The sequence below is a fragment of the Scyliorhinus torazame genome, chromosome 29, assembly GCF_047496885.1.
Source record: "Scyliorhinus torazame isolate Kashiwa2021f chromosome 29, sScyTor2.1, whole genome shotgun sequence".
Lineage (NCBI taxonomy): Eukaryota > Metazoa > Chordata > Chondrichthyes > Carcharhiniformes > Scyliorhinidae > Scyliorhinus > Scyliorhinus torazame.
In genome coordinates this window covers 24,659,131-24,676,558 of record NC_092735.1, presented here as the reverse complement: position 1 = coordinate 24,676,558, position 17,428 = coordinate 24,659,131, and the positions used below count along the sequence as shown (strand labels likewise).

The 17,428-nt window shown below is 52.3% G+C and overlaps 1 protein-coding gene across 4 annotated transcripts in view; it reads right to left on the bottom strand.

Moving 5' to 3' along the window:
* Positions 1-286: 286 nt before the first annotated feature.
* Positions 287-17,428, bottom strand: part of LOC140403940 (serine/threonine-protein kinase BRSK2-like) — a 498,437-nt gene continuing 481,295 nt past the window's right edge. For 3 of the 4 annotated variants that reach the window (XM_072492220.1, XM_072492221.1, XM_072492223.1), the window contains 6 exons: positions 15,185-15,785; positions 11,980-12,025; positions 8,703-8,826; positions 4,761-4,941; positions 3,190-3,279; positions 287-824 (listed from right to left, as the gene is read on the bottom strand). In XM_072492220.1, the coding sequence (XP_072348321.1) occupies positions 640-824; positions 3,190-3,279; positions 4,761-4,941; positions 8,703-8,826; positions 11,980-12,025; positions 15,185-15,785 (1,227 nt within the window). In that variant the 3' untranslated portion in view covers positions 287-639. The remainder of the gene's footprint in view (positions 825-3,189; positions 3,280-4,760; positions 4,942-8,702; positions 8,827-11,979; positions 12,026-15,184; positions 15,786-17,428) is intronic. The other variant, XM_072492222.1, reaches the window with a different exon arrangement.

Sequence of the window (17,428 nt, the reverse complement as noted above, 5' to 3'; positions counted from 1 at the left end):
CGCTGGCGAAGCCTCCTTCGTGGGCGAGGTGGGCAGCATTTGCATAAAGCATGACTGGTTCTACCAGCCTGCAGTGTGAGCAAGAAACTGGGAGGGAACTGTATAAAAGTATTCCCTTTCTCTTCTATCTGAACCAATCTTGTCCACACGGATACAAAGTGCGGGATGCAAGCAGGATAAGGATTCCACTAAATTTCCTGGCAAAAGTCACCTCAGATAACTCGGCGGATCTGGGTTGTTAAGCAGTTTTCACCCCCCCCCCCCCACCCCCACCGCCCCACCCACATTCCCAACCACATTCCCTTGTTTTCCTGTGGGAGGGTGCGCGGGGGAAAGGTCTGAAGGAGCGTCGAGCCTCAAGACCCTCGGTCCAACGATAGACTGAGTTGAAGGCGGTTACTGTGGAAACGAGCCCCATAATTTCCTGAAGCAGACACGAGCGTCATGGAGATGCGTCAATTCAGAAGGCAGAGGCCCCGACCTCGGGGCGCGGCCCGTACCGTCCTTAAATAATAAAAATGAAATGGGACTATAGAGGTCGTATTCAGTTCCATTTTTCTTCATGTTTAAAGATATTTACATCCTCACAAAGACAGCGTCAGGTGCCTCATTTTCCAGTAGTTCTTTTTCTTATTATTTCTAGGGTTGACTTTGTGTGCCATTGGACGACAAAAGCTTGGGTTTCTCTTTCAAAGAGGATGAGTGTTTGGAATCGCCTCGTCTGAAGTGCTCCACGGACTCAGAGTCGTTCCACGCCCTGGGCATGCTTTGGGCCCCTCGAATTGAGCTCCCTGAAGGATGACTAAACTGGCCGTTTTTTTCATCTGAAAAGAAGCAGAGAGAGTTGAACAAGGATGGCGAAATAAAATTGCCCGTCGTTTCCAGTTCAACACTTTATCCCGCTCTGACCTCCCTGCCAGTGTTTCATATTTTATTAGATCAGGGGTTGTGGGCATTTTTTTCCCTTGAACTAATCGTCTCGCTCGGCCTTTTCAGAGGGGCGGTTAAGAGTCAACCTGATTGCTGTGGGTCTGGAGTCACATGTAGGCCAGACCGGGTAAGGACGGCAGATTTCCTTCCCTAAAGGGACATTAGTGAACCAGATGGGTTTTTACAACAGGTGACAATATCATTGGGGGGGGTCTCTGGATTACTACTCCAGTGACAATACCACAATGCCACTGCCTCCCCCTCTCAGTGAAGTTCTTTGCAAGCTTGAGGGACAGCACCTCAGCTTTCAACTCCGGACTCTACAAGCCTCTACACTCAACAGAGTTTGATATCAAAGAGTACCTGCAGAAGGAGGGCCATTTGGCCCATCACATTTGCACTGACCCTCTGAAAGAGCACTCTACCCAAACCCACTCCCCCACCCCTTCCCCGTATCGCCACCAAACCTTTTGGACACTAAGGGTAATTTATCATGGCCAACCCACCGAACCCGCACATCTTTTGACTGTGGGAGGAAACCGGAGCACCCAGAGGAAACCCACGCAGACACGGGCAGAACGTGCAGACTCCGCACCGACAGTGACCCAAGCCGGGGATCGAACCCGGGATAGCACAAATGCTTCACAGCTCCAGGGTCCCAGGTTCAATTCCGGCTTGGGTCACTGTCTGTGCGGAGTCTGCACATCCTCCCCGTGTGTGCGTGGGTTTCCTCCGGGTGCTCCGGTTTCCTCCCACAGTCCAAAGATGTGCGGGTTAGGTGGATTGGCCATGCTAAATTGCCCATTGTGTCCAAAATTGCCCTTAGTGTTGGGTGGGGTTACTGGGTTATGGGGATAGGGTGGAGGTGTGGACCTTGGGTAGGGTGCTCTTTCCAAGAGCCGGTGCAGACTCGATGGGCTGAATGGCCTCCTTCTGCACTGTAAATTCTATGATAATCTATGACCCTGGAGCTGTGAAGCAACAGTGGTAACCACTGTGTCACCGTGCCGTCCCGAGCAATTAGATCATAACTATTCTAATCATGGTAATCATTGACCAGCAGGAAGACGATGGGTCGAATGGCTTCCCTCTGTGCTGTAAATGCCTATAACCCCCCCCCCCTGCACACTCTCCATTTTGTTTTGTGTTTTATTTTTGCTGGTACCATTTAGTTTTCTCCTCTCTTTGTTCCTTCACTTGGCATTCGGATGGCTACTATCCTGCCATTCACACCTCACCTGGACTCACCTTTGTATCCTCACTGGTTACCGCTCCATTCGTCCTTTAATCTCTCCTGCCCTCCACCCTACCACATTCCCTCTGTTTTCCCACTGCCTCCCACTGCCACACTCTATACTTCCACTGGCTCAAAACCTATCACTTCTTTTCTCAGTTCTTTTTTTCCTACTGAGGGGCAATTTATCGTGGCCAATCCACCTCGCCTGCACATCTTTAGGGTTGTGGGGGTGAGACCCACACAGCCACGGGGAGAATGTGCAAACTCCACACGGACAGTGACCCGGGGCCGGGATCGAACCCGGGTCCTCAGCTCCGTGAGGCAGCAACCCTGCACCACCGTGCAACGCCCCTATATCACTTCGGCTTGGTGTCAAAATTTGCTTTGGAAGGGTCCTGAAGAGCCTTGGGATGTTTTATTACAATAAAGGCGCTACATAAATGCAAGTTAACGTTGTCCGAATGACAGGGCGAGTGCATCTCTCTCAGGACATTTAGCAATTCCAGTTGGGGGAAGAGATTATGGACTCATCCGAGTACACAGCTTTGGAATGCTATCTTCTGAAGCAGCGACACAATGCTTGTAATCTATTCCAAACCCCGTCAAGATCATTAGCGTTTTGGGCCACAGATTAAAAATGGATTCAACAGGGTGGTGTCATCAGGCTCTGTCAGCTCTCCTGGTAGTCAACATTTCCATTCCATAATGATAGTTTCTGTCTCATCTGGTCTTTATCCACCTGGGACACAGCAGTTCATCCTCTGGGGGAGTAAGTCTTCAACCCATGCAGCGTATACGCCTAACATACGCCACCATAACATGCTGTGTTACTAGGAGACTCCTTCCCATTCCCCACCGCCCCCAAGCGTTGGTAACTCTTGTCTTTTCAACTGAGTTCCAACAATTCTTCTTTGCCAAGATCTCGGTGGCAAAGCAACAGGTTGTGCGCACAGCGGCCCGCGGTTATACAAACACGCTCGCCCATCACGTACACACGGTACAATGGAATAAGATTACCATACCTGCAAGTGCCTGAACCAAGGGCTGATCGTGTGCACTTAACAACTGTGCTTGGATTGTTTCCACAACTCTCTTAAACCTGCGGCTGGGCCCTGTCAATAGAGACAAAATGCCTGTTAACGTGGAATATCAGAAAATTCTCCGTAATCGGCGCGATGTCCGCCGACCGGCGCCAAAAACGGCGCAAATCAGTCCGGCATCGCGCCGCCCCAAAGGTGCGGAATCCTCCGCATCTTGAGCGGCCGAGCCCGAACCTTGAGGGGCTAGGCCCGCGCCGGACTGATTTCCGCCCCGCCAGCTGGCGGGAAAGGCCTTTGGTGCCCCGCCAGCTGGCGCGGAAATGACATTGCCGGGCGGCGCATGCGCGGGAGCGTTAGCGGCTGCTCACTGCATCCCCGTGCATGCGCTGTGGAGGGGGTCTGTTCCGCCTCCGCCATGGTGGAGATCATTGCGAAGGCGGAAGGAAAAGAGTGCCCCCACGGGGGTGGGCCCCGATCGTGGGCCAGGCCACCGTGGGGGCACCCCCTGGGGCCAGATCGCCCCGCGCCCCCCCCCCCCCCAGGACCCCGGAGCCTGCCCGCGCCGCCTTGTCCCGCCGGTAAGGTAGGTGGTTTAATCCACGCCGGCGGGACAGGCATTCTAGCAGCGGGACTTCGGCCCATTCGGGCCGGAGAATCGCCGGGGGGGGGGGGGGGGGGGGGGAGGCCCGCCAACCGGCGCGGCGCGATTCCCGCCCCCGCCGAATCTCCGGTGCCGGAGAATTCGGCAACTGGCGGGGGCGGGATTCACGCCAGGCCCTGGCGATTCTCCGACCCGACGGGGGGGTCGGAGAATCCCGCCCATCGTGCAGTGATTATGGTGCTGGCCTAGCAACCGGCTGTGCGTTCAGCTCACAAGCTGCTTTCATAAGTTCCCTCCTAAATGGTCATGATCCAGTTGCTCACTTTCTTCAAATTCCCCCACCAGGTGAAATCGTTTCTCTGCGCCTAACCCATCCAAACCGGTTTAACCGTTTAAGATTTTGAGATCAGCTCACCCCTTCAATCTCCCAACACTCGAGGGAATTCAAGCCAAATCTGTCCTCAGAATTTAATTCTCAAAGGATTGGTAAACCTGTGCTTCGCCCTCTCCAAGGCCAACATATCTTTCCTCAAAGTTTTGACGTTCTCACAGGACTAACCTGTCCCAAGGCCAACATATCTTTCCTTAGTGCAATTTTAAATAAATCTAAAGTGCCCAATTATTTTTTTTCCCAATTAAGGGGGTAATTTAGCGTGGCCAATCCACCTACCCTGCACATCTTTGGGTTGTGGGGGTGAGACCCACGCAGCCAGGGGGAGAATGTGCAAACTCCACACGGACGGTGACCCGGGGCCGGGATCGAAACCGGGTCCTCGGCACCGTGGGGCAACAGTGCTAACCACTGTGCCGCCGTGCCACACCCCCTCCTTAGCGTTTTAACGTTTTCACGGGACTATACTGCCGCACACTCAGCACAAAAAACCTTAACTAGAATTATTGAGTAAATTACAGTAATTACGCCACCTCCCAGTCCTCCCCGAGTGTCTCTCACCTGACATTAATGTGAATGTGACAGAATAAATCCCATTCTCTTTCTGCGCTTCGCTGCCTTCTGCGTATGTGATGTCAACCTGGAACTTCACAGGCTTCTGGAAGACTGTTGGGCCTCCTACCGATTTGTACTCTGCACGGAAACTCGTTTGCGAGATGACGCTGTGACTCAAGCTGGGAATCTGGAGAAAAGCAAAGGTTATTGGAGCCTTAATTCCCAATGTTCCCTTCCTTTATTCCCCTCCTCCTCCCTCCGCCCCACTCCCAAGGATCTGTTCACTCTGACAGGGGCAAGGTTCCCTGACTGGGGCAAGGTTCCATGGGCACCAAGATACTCCTCCCCAGAGACTGTGGAGTGACCATTCTTTATCTCAGAGCATAACAGGTAGGCCGAAATTTTTCTCCCCTGACTTGTCTTCCACCATTAGCCCTGAGAAAATTACCCTCGCTCACCGGTTCTCAGCTCAGACCATATTCCCAACATCACAGTCATTCACATACAGGAGATTTCCTGGCCTACATCAATAGTGGATCCATTTTAGGCTTGGCAACTTGGCTGAAGGTATTCTTGAAGGTTTCATTACATAGTTTATGAGTTCATAAGATATAGGAACAGAATTAGGCCATATGGCCCATCGTGTCTGCTCTGCCATTCGATCATTGCTATCTCACCCTGGCCTTAACTCCACCGTCCATAACCTTTCAACCCATTGGCAATTAAAAATGTCTAACTCCTTAAATTGACTCACTATCCCAGCATCCACCGCACTCTGGGGAAGCAAATTCCATAGATTCACAACCCTTTGGGAAGAGTAGTTTTTCCTCACCTCTGTTTTAAATTTGCTACCTTTTATCCTCAGACTAGTAATAGTCTCCAACAAGAGAGAATCTAACCATCTCACGCTGACATTCACCCTGACATTACCATTGCTGAGCAACCCCCCCCCCCCCCTCCACTATCAACATCCTGGAGAATATCATTGACCAGAAACTGAACTGGACCAACAATATAAATACTGTGGCGACCAGAGTGGGTCAGAGACTGGGAATTCATCGTCGAGTAACACCCCTCCTGACTCCCCAAAGTCTGTCCCCCATCTGCAAGGCACAAGTCGGGAGTGTGATGGAATACTCTCCCCTTGATGCACGAGTGCATCTCCAACAACTCCCAGCTTGAACTGCACCCCACCCACTGACTTAAACATCCACTCCCTCCACCACTGACGCACAGTGGCAGCCGTGTGCACCATCTACAAGATTCACTGCAGGAGGCTCGTTCGACAGCACCTTCCAAACCCAATTTAAGGAGGAGTTAAGACAGATTTTTAATTGGTTTTCCACCTGGAAGGAGAAGGGCCTCAGATGCACGGGGAACACCCCCACCTGCAAGTTCCCCTCCCGAGTCACTCACCACCCCGACTTGGAAATATATCGGCCGTTCCTTCACTGTCGCTGGGTCAAAATCCTAGAACTCCCTCCCTAACAGCACTGTGGGTGTACCTACACCACATGGGCTGCGGCGGGGTCAAGGCGGCGGCTCACCGCCACCGTCTCAAGGGGCAATTAGGGATGGGCAACAGATGCTGCCCAGCCAGCCATTCTGTGAAACAACAGAGAGAGTTCCAGCCCTACATTCACACCAACATGTCCATCCTGAGAGTGCACACCTGAAGCAAAAGTACTTTTCGTCACCCAATTCGATCAATCTTTTGGCCCAATCGGCAATACTTTCAAAACCGATTTTAAAAAAGCACGTTGAAAGCAAATGAAAAAAAAGCTATTTTTATATTAAATGATTTTTCTCCTGGGTTTTCTCACAGCAGTGGTTCTGGGAACATGGGAGCTGGCTGAGTCCATTCAGCCCTTCGAATCAGCTCCAGCATACAATGAGGCCCTGGCTGCTCTTCTACTTCCAACGCCATTTTCCGGAACTATCCTCACAGAACTTAATGCTTTTCGAAATCTGTCGATCTCACTCTTTTTAAAAATAAATTTAGAGCACCCAATTCATTTTTTTTCCCAATTAAGGGGCAATTTACCGTGGCCAATCCACCTCTCCTGCACATCTTTGGGTTGTGGGGCGAAACCCACGCAGACACAGTGAATGTGCAAACTCCACACGGACAGTGACCCGGGGCCGGGATCGAACCTGGGACCTCGACGCCGTGAGGCAGCAGGGCTAACCACTGCGCCACCATGCTGCCCTTGTCGATCTCACTCTTGAACGTGCTCGCCGATGGAGCCTCCACGGCCCCCCCCCCCCCTCTAGCTTCCAAAGAGTGAATAAATGCCTCTTCAAGTAAGTCCCTATAAGGCCTACCCCTCATTCTGAGACTGTGTCCCAATGGTTTTTGACCTCCTCCCCCCCCCCCCCATTCCCCCAGCCAAGGGAAACCTCCCTCCTGCACCTACCCTGCCGTGCCCTGTTAAGAATTAAGTATGTTTGAATGAGGTCACCTCTCATTATATGCAAACCCCAGAGAATAAAGCCCAGTCTATTTAACCTTTCCTCGTGGGACAATCCCTCCATCGCAGGAATGAATGTATTAATTTGTTGAACTCCCTCACGGCAATTATATCTCACCTTAGGTAAGGAGAACAAAGTGTCACACAGTGCGCCAGATAAGGTCCGACCAAGGTTCTATATAATTGCCGTAAGACATTTCCACTCATGCACTCAAATCCTCTTGCCTTCAAGGCCAACGTACCATTTGCTGCCTTAATTGCTAACTGAAAGAGTAGTATTACGCGGGAGGCCCGGATTCGATTCCCAGCCAATGCAAGGCCAGGCTTTATCAATTGCTTGCTGTGCCTGCATGTTAGCTCCCAGCCACTCGAGAACAAGGACACCCGGGCCCTTTGAAGATCGGGTTTACCATGTCTGGTCAATTGGTAACGGGACCTTGTCTGAACCGTGCCAGCCTTCCCGAACAGGCGCCGGAATGTGGCGACTAGGGGCGTTTCACAGTAACCTCATTTGAAGCCTACTTGTGACAATAAGCGATTTTCATTCATTTCATTTAATTTCACATGGGGACGAAGAGATGGTCAGTGAGCCTCCTCGAAGACATTTCATTTGGTGGACGGTTGGGGGACTGGGGCCTTCTCGCAGATAGAGAGGGGCCTGTGAGCCAGTGGGCCCCCCCGTCCCCTGAACTCCCCCCAGCCCCCACCTTGTCCTTTGAGCACTAGGGCTGAACTATCAACATCTGCACACAAACCCTGCAAGTGCCGCAAGATGTTACGGAGCCCATAATCCCCTCAGCTGCATGAATGTAACACGTGTCTAGTAAACGCGGCAGGCCAGCTTGAGAGTGCAATTAATAAAGCATATGGCATTGCAGACTTTATTAATAGAGGCGTGGAGTACAAGACCGAGGAACTGAAATTAAACTTGTGTAAAATACTAGTTTGGCCTCAGCGGGAGTAATGCGCTCAGTCCTGGGCTTTCCCTCGTCCCACTCCCTCACCCTCTCCCCATCATAACCCTGCACATTCTTCCTTTTCAGATAACGATCCCATTCCCTCTTGAACGCCGCGATTGACTCTGCCGCCCCCCACACTCTCAGGCAGCGCATTCCAGACCCTAAACCCTCGCTGGGTGAAAATGTTCCTCCCCCTGTCTCTGCCGCTTCTTTCGCCGATGACCCTGTGTCCCTCTCGTCCCTGATCCTTCCACCTTTGGGGACGGTTTCTCGTTTCTCCGCCTGCCCTGTCCAGATCCCTCGCGGGTTTGGCTATCTCGATCAAATCGCCTCGCACCTTTCTTCAAGGCAAACAGTCCCAACGTCCCCAGTCTGTCTGTTCTCCCCGCGCACCCATCCTGATTGGGATCGGCTAACACAGCACAGGCCGGGTGAGTGACCCTGGGACCCTCCCCGTCTCTAATAGACTGCGGGAGAGCACAAAGTGATGTTGGAGGGAGGAATGGTTAGCATCTCACTGAGAGGAAGGCGTGCACAATGTCAGCTTTGATGGAGCTCAAAGGCTTATCTCTGATGACAACAAATATCTGTTCTTCTTTGTCCAGATTAATGAAGTTTCCAAACCACGACTTCTTAGCAAGTCTGCAAGATAGAGAGAAAACAGGCGTTACTACAGAAACTGAAACCCAACAGGTTTGTTTCAAATCACTAGCTTTCGGAGTGCATCTCCTTCCTCAGGTGAATGAAGAGGTGGGTTCCACAAGCACATATATACACCCACATGTATACCATGTATTCCCATTCCAGCCTCCCCGAACTGGCGCCGGAATGTGGCGACTAGGAGCTTTTCACAGTAACTTCATTGAAGCCTACTTGTGACAATAAGCGATTATTACTATTATTATTACATGTGGAACCTACCTCTTCATTCACCTGAGGAAGGAGCTGCGCTCCGAAAGCCAGTGATTCGAAACAAACCTGTTGGACTTTAACCTGGTGTTGTCAGACTGCTTACTGTGCCCACCCCAGTCCAACCCCCCCCCCACAAGAGCGATTATCTGGGTGGTACGCTGAGCTGTGGAGGTGTGGGGGAGAGGTTGGGGCGGGGAGCTTCAGCGGCTGAAGTGGGGCAAATTGCTGGGTTCACAGAGACTGGCGACCAAGGACTTGCGACAAACAATGCTTTATTTACCAGCTGAGCAGTGGTGGTACTCTGTCCGTGCCCTGGGGAGAACTCCCGTCACGTGACCCTTTAAGTGGCCGCGTCATCACATGCCCACTCGGTCTACAGAAGGGCACGACGGCTTCAGGTGCTGATGTGCGGAAGGGTGGGGTGGGGCTGCGATGTCATCGGGAGAGGATATTTAGTTCTTGACTGGGTGTTGAGTATGTGTTGTGGGGAGCTGGGGGAGCTGATGAAAACACCCCCAGCAACAGATACAAAAAATGCACAGACGTAAATTGGGCCTGGCAGCGGGCAGAACCAGGGTTACGGGGATAGGGTGGGGGCGTGGGCCTAGGTCAGGTGCTCTTTCAAAGGGTCGGTGCAGACTCAATGGGCCGAATGGCCTCCTTATGCACTGTTGGCATTCTATGGATTCTCGAGCATATCCAACAAGGATTGGAAGCAGTATAAAGGCCCCCTCCCCACACTGATTTAGGCTCCGACAGAGCACAGCTCTGTCCGCAGTGTATTAACCTGGGCCTCTGGATTACTCAGTCCAGTGACATTACAGCTAGGCCACCTCCTTACACAGGTAACCACCGGCGAGCTGCCACCAGCCTCCTCCCCAGCTTGGCCCTGAGAGGGGAGGCTCCATCCTCCCCTGGGAAGATCCTGTAACACCCCATTTCCCCCCCACCGCTCCCTCACCACCCATGCTGACTGCGCCCCTGCCTCCCCTCCCCCCACCGATCCACCCACTCCCCTGCCTCCCCCCTCTCACGGATTGCTCGCCCATTGCTGCCGTGGTTCCGCAATCCTGACCTGCCCCTCTGGCATCACCGTCAGTTCATTAGAAAGAATTGCATTTGTGTAGCGCACCGGATGTCTCTTCCAGACAGTGGTTTCCTCTTTGAAGAGTGGTCACTGTCGTAATGTAGGAAAAGGGGCAGCCAATCTGTGCACAGCAAGCTCCCATGAACAGCAAAGTGATAGCAACACAGATAACCTGCTTTTCTGTGATGTTGACTGAATGGTTAATATCGGCCAGAACGGCAGGACAAATCCCCCTGCACTCCTCCAAAACAGTGACTGTGCGATCTCTTATATCCAACCCGAGCTGGCGGGGGGGGGGGATGGGGGCCTTGACTTAACAATTCACCCCCAAAAACATCAGCTCCAGCATTGCAGCGCTCCCAACAGAACGGAAAGCGAGAGGGAAGGAGATAGTGAGGGAAGTGGGTGGTGGGCGGGAATGAGGGGAAAGAACCTTGGTGCGGCCGCATTTGGAATATTGCGCGCAATTCTGGTCGCCACACTACCAGAAGGATGTGGAGGCTTTGGAGAGGGGGCAGAGGAGGTTTACCAGGATGTTGCCTGGTCTGGAGGGTGTTAGCCGTGCGGAGGGGCTGAATAGACTCGGACTGTTTTTGTTAGAAAGTCGGAGGTTGAGGGGTGACCTGATAGAGGGCGACAAGATTATGAGGTAGATAGAGTGGATGGGCAGACACTCTTTCCCAGGGTGGAGGGGTCAGTCACCAGGGGGCATCGGTTTAAGGTCCGTGGGGCAAAGTTTAGAGGAGATGTGCGAGGCAGGTTTTTTTTTACAGAGGGTGGTGAGTGCCTGGAACGATTTGCCAGGGGAGGTTGTGGAAGCAGATACATTAACGGCGTTCAAAAGAGATCTTGGCAAACACATGGATAGGATGGGTATAGAGGGATACGGCACAAGGAAGTGCTGAGGGCTTTGGCCAAGGTTGGTATCATGGGTAGCACGGTAGCATTGTGGATAGCACAATTGCTTCACAGCTCCATGGTCCCAGGTTCGATTCCCGGCTTGGGTCACTGTCTGTGCAGAGTCTGCACGTTCTCCCCGTGTGTGCGTGGGTTTCCTCCGGGTGCTCCGGTTTCCTCCCACAGTCTAAAGATGTGCAGGTTAGGTGGATTGGCCATGATAAATTGCCCTTAGTGTCCAAAATTGCCCTTAGTGTTGGGTGGGGTTGCTGGGTTGTGGGGATAGGGTGGCGGTGTGGACATTGGATAGGGTGCTCTTTCCAAGAGCCGGTGCAGACTCGATGGGCCGAATGGCCTCCTACTGCACTGTAAATTCGACGATGACCAGTGCAGGCTTGGCGGGCCAGAGGGCCTGTCCTGTGCTGCATTGTTCTTTGTTGAAAGAGTAAGAATGAGATGGAGAGGACAGAGAGAGAGAAGAGAAGGGGGTAGATAGAAAAGTGGGGGGGGGGAATGAGGGGGAGGAAATAGAAGGAATGTGATCGAGAGAAAAGAGAGAGAGAGGAGAAGGAGGTAGATAGGAAAGTGGGGGGGGGGGGGAGTGAAGTAAGGAAGAGAGAGAAGAGATGGATAAGAAAGGAAAACTGAATAGAAAGCGAAACTAAGAGAAGGAGAAATGGGAATAACCCAAGATAAACAGGATTCAGAACAAGCTGAAGAGGAAGAAAAAGGTTAAGATGAGAATGGAAAAGCAAAGTGAAGAGAAAATGGAGTCCAGAGGGACAGGGAGATAGGAACGATTCAGAAGTGACAGATAAACAGAGAGTGTGTGACCCAAGGCAGGGGTTATTCTCTGTGCCCGCCATTACCCTCGAGATTAGCCCAAAAGTTGAACTTACTCCGGTGATGATTCTGGCGTCAAACTTGACATTTCCTCAGTCGGTACTGCACGGGATGGGGAGGTGGGAGGAAGGAGAGGACATTGTATTAGTGTCGTCTGCAAGGGGGGAGGCTTCCTCAGCAACAGTCTTCATTCTGAATAACTATTCCTGGCTCTTTATGTTGCAATGAGCCTCGTCACATGACAATGCCCACCGTCACATGACAATGCCCACCGTCACATGACAATGCCCACCGTCACATGACAATGCCCACCGTCACATGACAATACCCACCGTCACATGACGATACCCACCGTCACATGACGATACCCACCGTCACATGACAATATCCACCGTCACATGACAATGCCCACCGTCACATGACAATATCCACCGTCACATGACAATGCCCACCATCACATGACAATATCCACCGTCACATGACAATATCCACCGTCACATGACAATGCCCACCGTCACATGACAATATCCACCGTCACATGACAATATCCACCGTCACATGACAATGCCCACCGTCACATGACAATATCCACCGTCACATGACAATGCCCACCGTCACATGACAATGCCCACCCGAGAGATGCAGACTTGCCACCAGTAACACCAAAAAGGGCCATTCCTCACCTGACGGTCAGTCACATTGGATGGGGTCAAGGTAAACCCTGACCCTCCCTTCACCTAACCACAAAGACCCCACCTTTCTGGCAGAGTTCGCTAGACGGTGGCTGGGCACCGGACGCCTTGGCTGATTTTGAACCCTCTTTGGCCTGGACGGATACGGGTGGAGGCCAAATGTGGCACCTCGCGACTGTTGCGGCCAACACACCCAGTGCGGACCAGCGAGGCTGTGGAACTCAGTATCCACTCTCAATAGCCCAATGGCAACCTCCTCCCATTAACCAGCCGAGTGACATCGACAGTGGCATCGCAGATGCTTTCCAGTTTGGAATCGTGGAGTGATGGAGCGCAGGAGGGAAGGGGAGGCCATGCTGACCATCGGGCCTGTGCTGGCTGCTTGGAAGAGCTATCCAATTGTCCCTTTAGTCCTGGACATTCTGCCCCTTGTTTACATTGCTATCCCCGCGGTAAGTAGACTGTTCCGCAGTTCTTCTCATCGGTGGGAAGGGACTTCTCATTGGGTTCAGATTTTAGTGACGGAAGGATTGGAAAGGCTGGGGACATTACCCTCGGAACGGAGCAGGCCGAGGGGAACTTAATTGAGGCAACTAAAATTACGAGGGGCATAGATCCGTTGACTTTCGTAAAAGGCGAAACAACGCGGGGGGAAGGTGGGGGGGGGGGCATAGATTTACAGTAATTGGCAGGACGATGAGGAAACATTTAATTCCACCCAAAGAGGGTGGTGAGGGGGTCTGGAACCCATTGCCCGAAGGGGTGGTCGAGGCAGAAACCCTCACCACCTTTAGAAAGATGCCTACTTGAAATGCCCGTGACCTGCGGGGTTACAGGATTGGTCTGGGCAGCTCTTGGTCGACCAGCAGGGACGCGACCACCTTCTTCACATTGCAAAAGTTCTATGAATAATGGATTTGGGCGGCGGGACCCAAGTGCCGACGGAATTAGGGGTTGGTCATCTCGTCCGGTGTTGGGTCGGGCTGGTCCCTATGGGAAATATTCTAACTTCAGGAATATTTTACCTTTAGAGCGACAGGCGTTATTTATATTTGCCCGGGAGAAGAGGTTGACGGGGGCGGGGATCACGGCACGTGGTGGGAATGGAGACCTCTTGCTCTTCCCGTTCACACTCCCCCCCACCCCTCAACCCCTCAGTATTTAACTTAAATCAGGGCCTTGGATTTTGCGAGATGTCTGAAACTATTCTTCCTATTAAAAGAAGGCGACTTTCTGAAACATCGGTGTCAAAACCCCTCCCCATGAGGACCACGGGGAAGCCATCATTAATCTTCCCGTTGGACCCGTCGAGTACGAGTTCCTCAGGCAGGGGGCAGAGGCCACCCACTTGGAGGCTGGTTATGAGCTTACATAAAAGCAGGCCCAAAACAGGGCGTGGTGTGGTTAATCCTCCCAGCTAGGATTGGACTGGGAGCGATAGGCTTTGTAAATAGTGTAAATAAATCGATGCCAACCTCCTCTAAGTTCATTAACATCCCCAATGTCTATAAGCTGATTATCTGTAGGGCTGGGATTGGGTGCTGCACACAATGTGATCTTAACCCATTCACTTTAATGGATTTATCCCTGCATTTTGTCAGTCAGTAGATCTACAATGATTCACCTCTCTTCTCAATCTGTCCACCTCCATTACGCTCTCTGTCCACTGCTCTCTCTGAGGCCATCGTTCTAGCCACCTCTAACCTTCTGTCCACTCGCCTTTATTGATGTATCCTCCTCCGTCCATCTATCACGATCTGTCCATCTCTCTCGGTCCAACCACCCATCTCTACTGAGCCGACTCAATCAATCTACAACCTCAATTTATCCGTGTCTCAGCCTGTCCATTTCTATCAGCCTCGTTCTTATCAATCGACCAACCACACCGGTCGATCCCACACTATCAATTCATCCATTTCCACCCTTCAATTTGTTAATGCAGCTCCATCCATCCACTGTCTCCATCAGTCAATCCAACTCGATTGGACCTGCCATTTTGGTCTCCATCTCTGTAGAGATGCTCGAGGTGGACTGACAGACAGGAAGGAGCTGATGGAGACCATGAGCGATTTGCTTCACTTTAGCGCAGGCTGCGACTGTGGGTAATCCCAAACTTTAGAAAGCACTCGCCACCTGCTGCCCCCATCACTGCCTCCCCTCCCTCCTTGCCCAATCCTTGTTCCCTACCCTCGACCCCTCACCACCCCCAATCCCCGCCATTGCACCCCCCCTCCACTCGCCTCGATCTCCCAAGGCTCCCAACCCCCGACCCTACTGCCCCCTCGAACAAAATGGACCAACCGCGAGAATCAGGTGACTGCTCCGGGCAGTGATGTCATCAAAGTGAGCCAAGAACAACACAGCACAGGAACAGGCCCTTTGCCCTCCAAGCCTGTACCGCAAGTAGCTCCATTGGCCCCCAAGACTTGTCCAGAAATTGGTGGAAGACGCCAATCGTTTCGGGGGGGTGTTAACATCGACATTGGGGGTGGAGACAGTTTAGACATTGAAGGATTGGCCCGAATTGCCTCTCCCATTGACTAGCTCCGAGAGTCCAGCCTGTACTCACCTTGTAGCTTCCTCCGATGGAAGCGCGGCGATCCGAGGAAGCTGTTCTTGATCGAGTTGAGGCGGGTCCTCCAAGGCACTCCTCCGACCCCTGGGCTGGACGGCGGTGTCGCGTTGGGCGTGCTGGTGGGGCTCTCCTTTGGCGTGTGGACGGGGGTTCCCAGCGGGGTGGGGAGGGGGCTGCCTCTAGGGGAGGGGTGAGGGGTCACCTGTGTGGCAGGGATAGATTTGGCGCTGGTTTTAGTACCTGGGAAAAATCGAGCGGGGGGAGACGGAATGAAGGAGGGTGAAGGGATGGAGTGGTGGGGTGGTGATGGCACAGAGGGATGCTGGCACGAGGGGTTGGGGGAGGGGGAGGTAGCTGCGAGGTTGATGGGGAGAGGGTTGGATTTAATGGGTTGCAATGGCTTCTCGCTCTGGCTAGCCTTGGCTGGCAGCGTTTGCGTCTTGGGGTCTGGCTGGCGGTGGTGGTGGTGTGCTAATTTCGATTGCCACACGGTGCCGGGCTGGTGCGAGAAATCCTTACATGCGTCGCGCTCAGGTGAGGCGGGCGAGAAGCTAAAGACGGGACTCTGAGGAGGGACAGAGAACTTACGAATGGGCTGAATGTTATGAGAGGAACAATCACGTGAAGTGAACAAGAACAACAAGAACAGCAGCATTCAGCAGCATGAGGAGAAAGGATTGCAAATTAAAGAGAAAACTATCATAACAGAACACCAACACCTGGACAAAGGATGTCTCGCTGTTTCTCGGTGGCCAGCCAATTAACCCCAGCAGCGCAGCACTTCCCCTCCTCTCCCAAAGGTTACCGCTTCCCACCCTGCAGCCAAGTAGTCTTCACGAGTGACAGACTGTTCGGCCGCAGACAGAATCGCAGCTCGTCCCCCTGTCCGCAATCCATATTCTCTTTCCTGTCAGAGGAGTGGACGATTTCTTTTTCGCATCTCCCTCCCCCCCCCCCCCCCTGCGAGAAGGCCCCAGCCCCCCAACCGTCCACCAAATGAAATGTCTTTGAGGAGGCTCGCTGACCATCTCTTCGTCCCCATGTGAAATTAAATGAAATGAATGAAAATCGCTTATTGCCACAAGTAGGCTTCAAATGAAGTCACTGTGAAAAGCCCCTAGTCGCCACATTCCGGCGCCTGTTCGGGGAGGCTGGAACGGGAATTGAACCGTGCTGCTGGCCTGCCTTGGTCTGCTTTCAAAGCCAGTGATTTAGCCCTGTGCTAAACCAGCCCCTTGAGCATCCCTACCACTGCCCTGAGTAGCCCACACACGTATATACACACACAAACGTACACAGGCATATACACACACACACACACACAGGCATACACACACACAAATGCACACACATACATATACATGTACACACAAACGCATATATGTACACACAAAAGCACATACACACGGACATATATATAGACACAAATGCATACGCATGTACACACAAATACACACATTCATATATAGACACAAACGCACACACATGTACAAACGCACACACAGAAATACACACACAAACGTACACACAGACAAAAAACACAAAAAAAGAGGCAGCACGGTGGCGCAGTGGTTAGCACTGATGCCTCACGGCGCCGAGGTCCCAGGTTCGATCTTGGCCCCGGGTCACTGTCCGTGTGGAGTTTGCACATTCTCCCCGTGTCTGCGTGTGTTTCGCCCCCACAACCCAAAGATGTGCAGGGTGGGTGTATTGGCCACGCTAAATTGCCCCTTAATTGGAAAAAATGAATTGGGTACTCTAGATTCTTTTTAAAAAACACAAGAAACAGAGACAGACACACCACACGCAGAAAAAGTGCACTTACACTCGAACACAACATACACACAGAGACCACATATACATAAACACGCACACCACAAAGGCACAAAAGATGCGCACAACATACACACAAACACCATATACAAACACACCACACACAAACACAAAAATATAGTCACGCCACACACCCACCTACACAGCTCTTGGACACCAACGACAGTGCCCAATGCAGCAACAATTCAGACAGGTCAGAGCTCCTCAAATCCAGAGGTTATCCAAGAATATGGAATATGGTCCCTCATTCGGTCACTAAAATCATCCCCCCAGCCCCCACTGGCCATCCATCAAACCCAGGCTGATGATGCTCACCCAGGTTCAGCGGGAGAAGGGATAGGATCTCCCCCCCCCCCCCCCCCCCACACACAGACTATAAGGCAGCAGTGTACCCCCAAAAACACC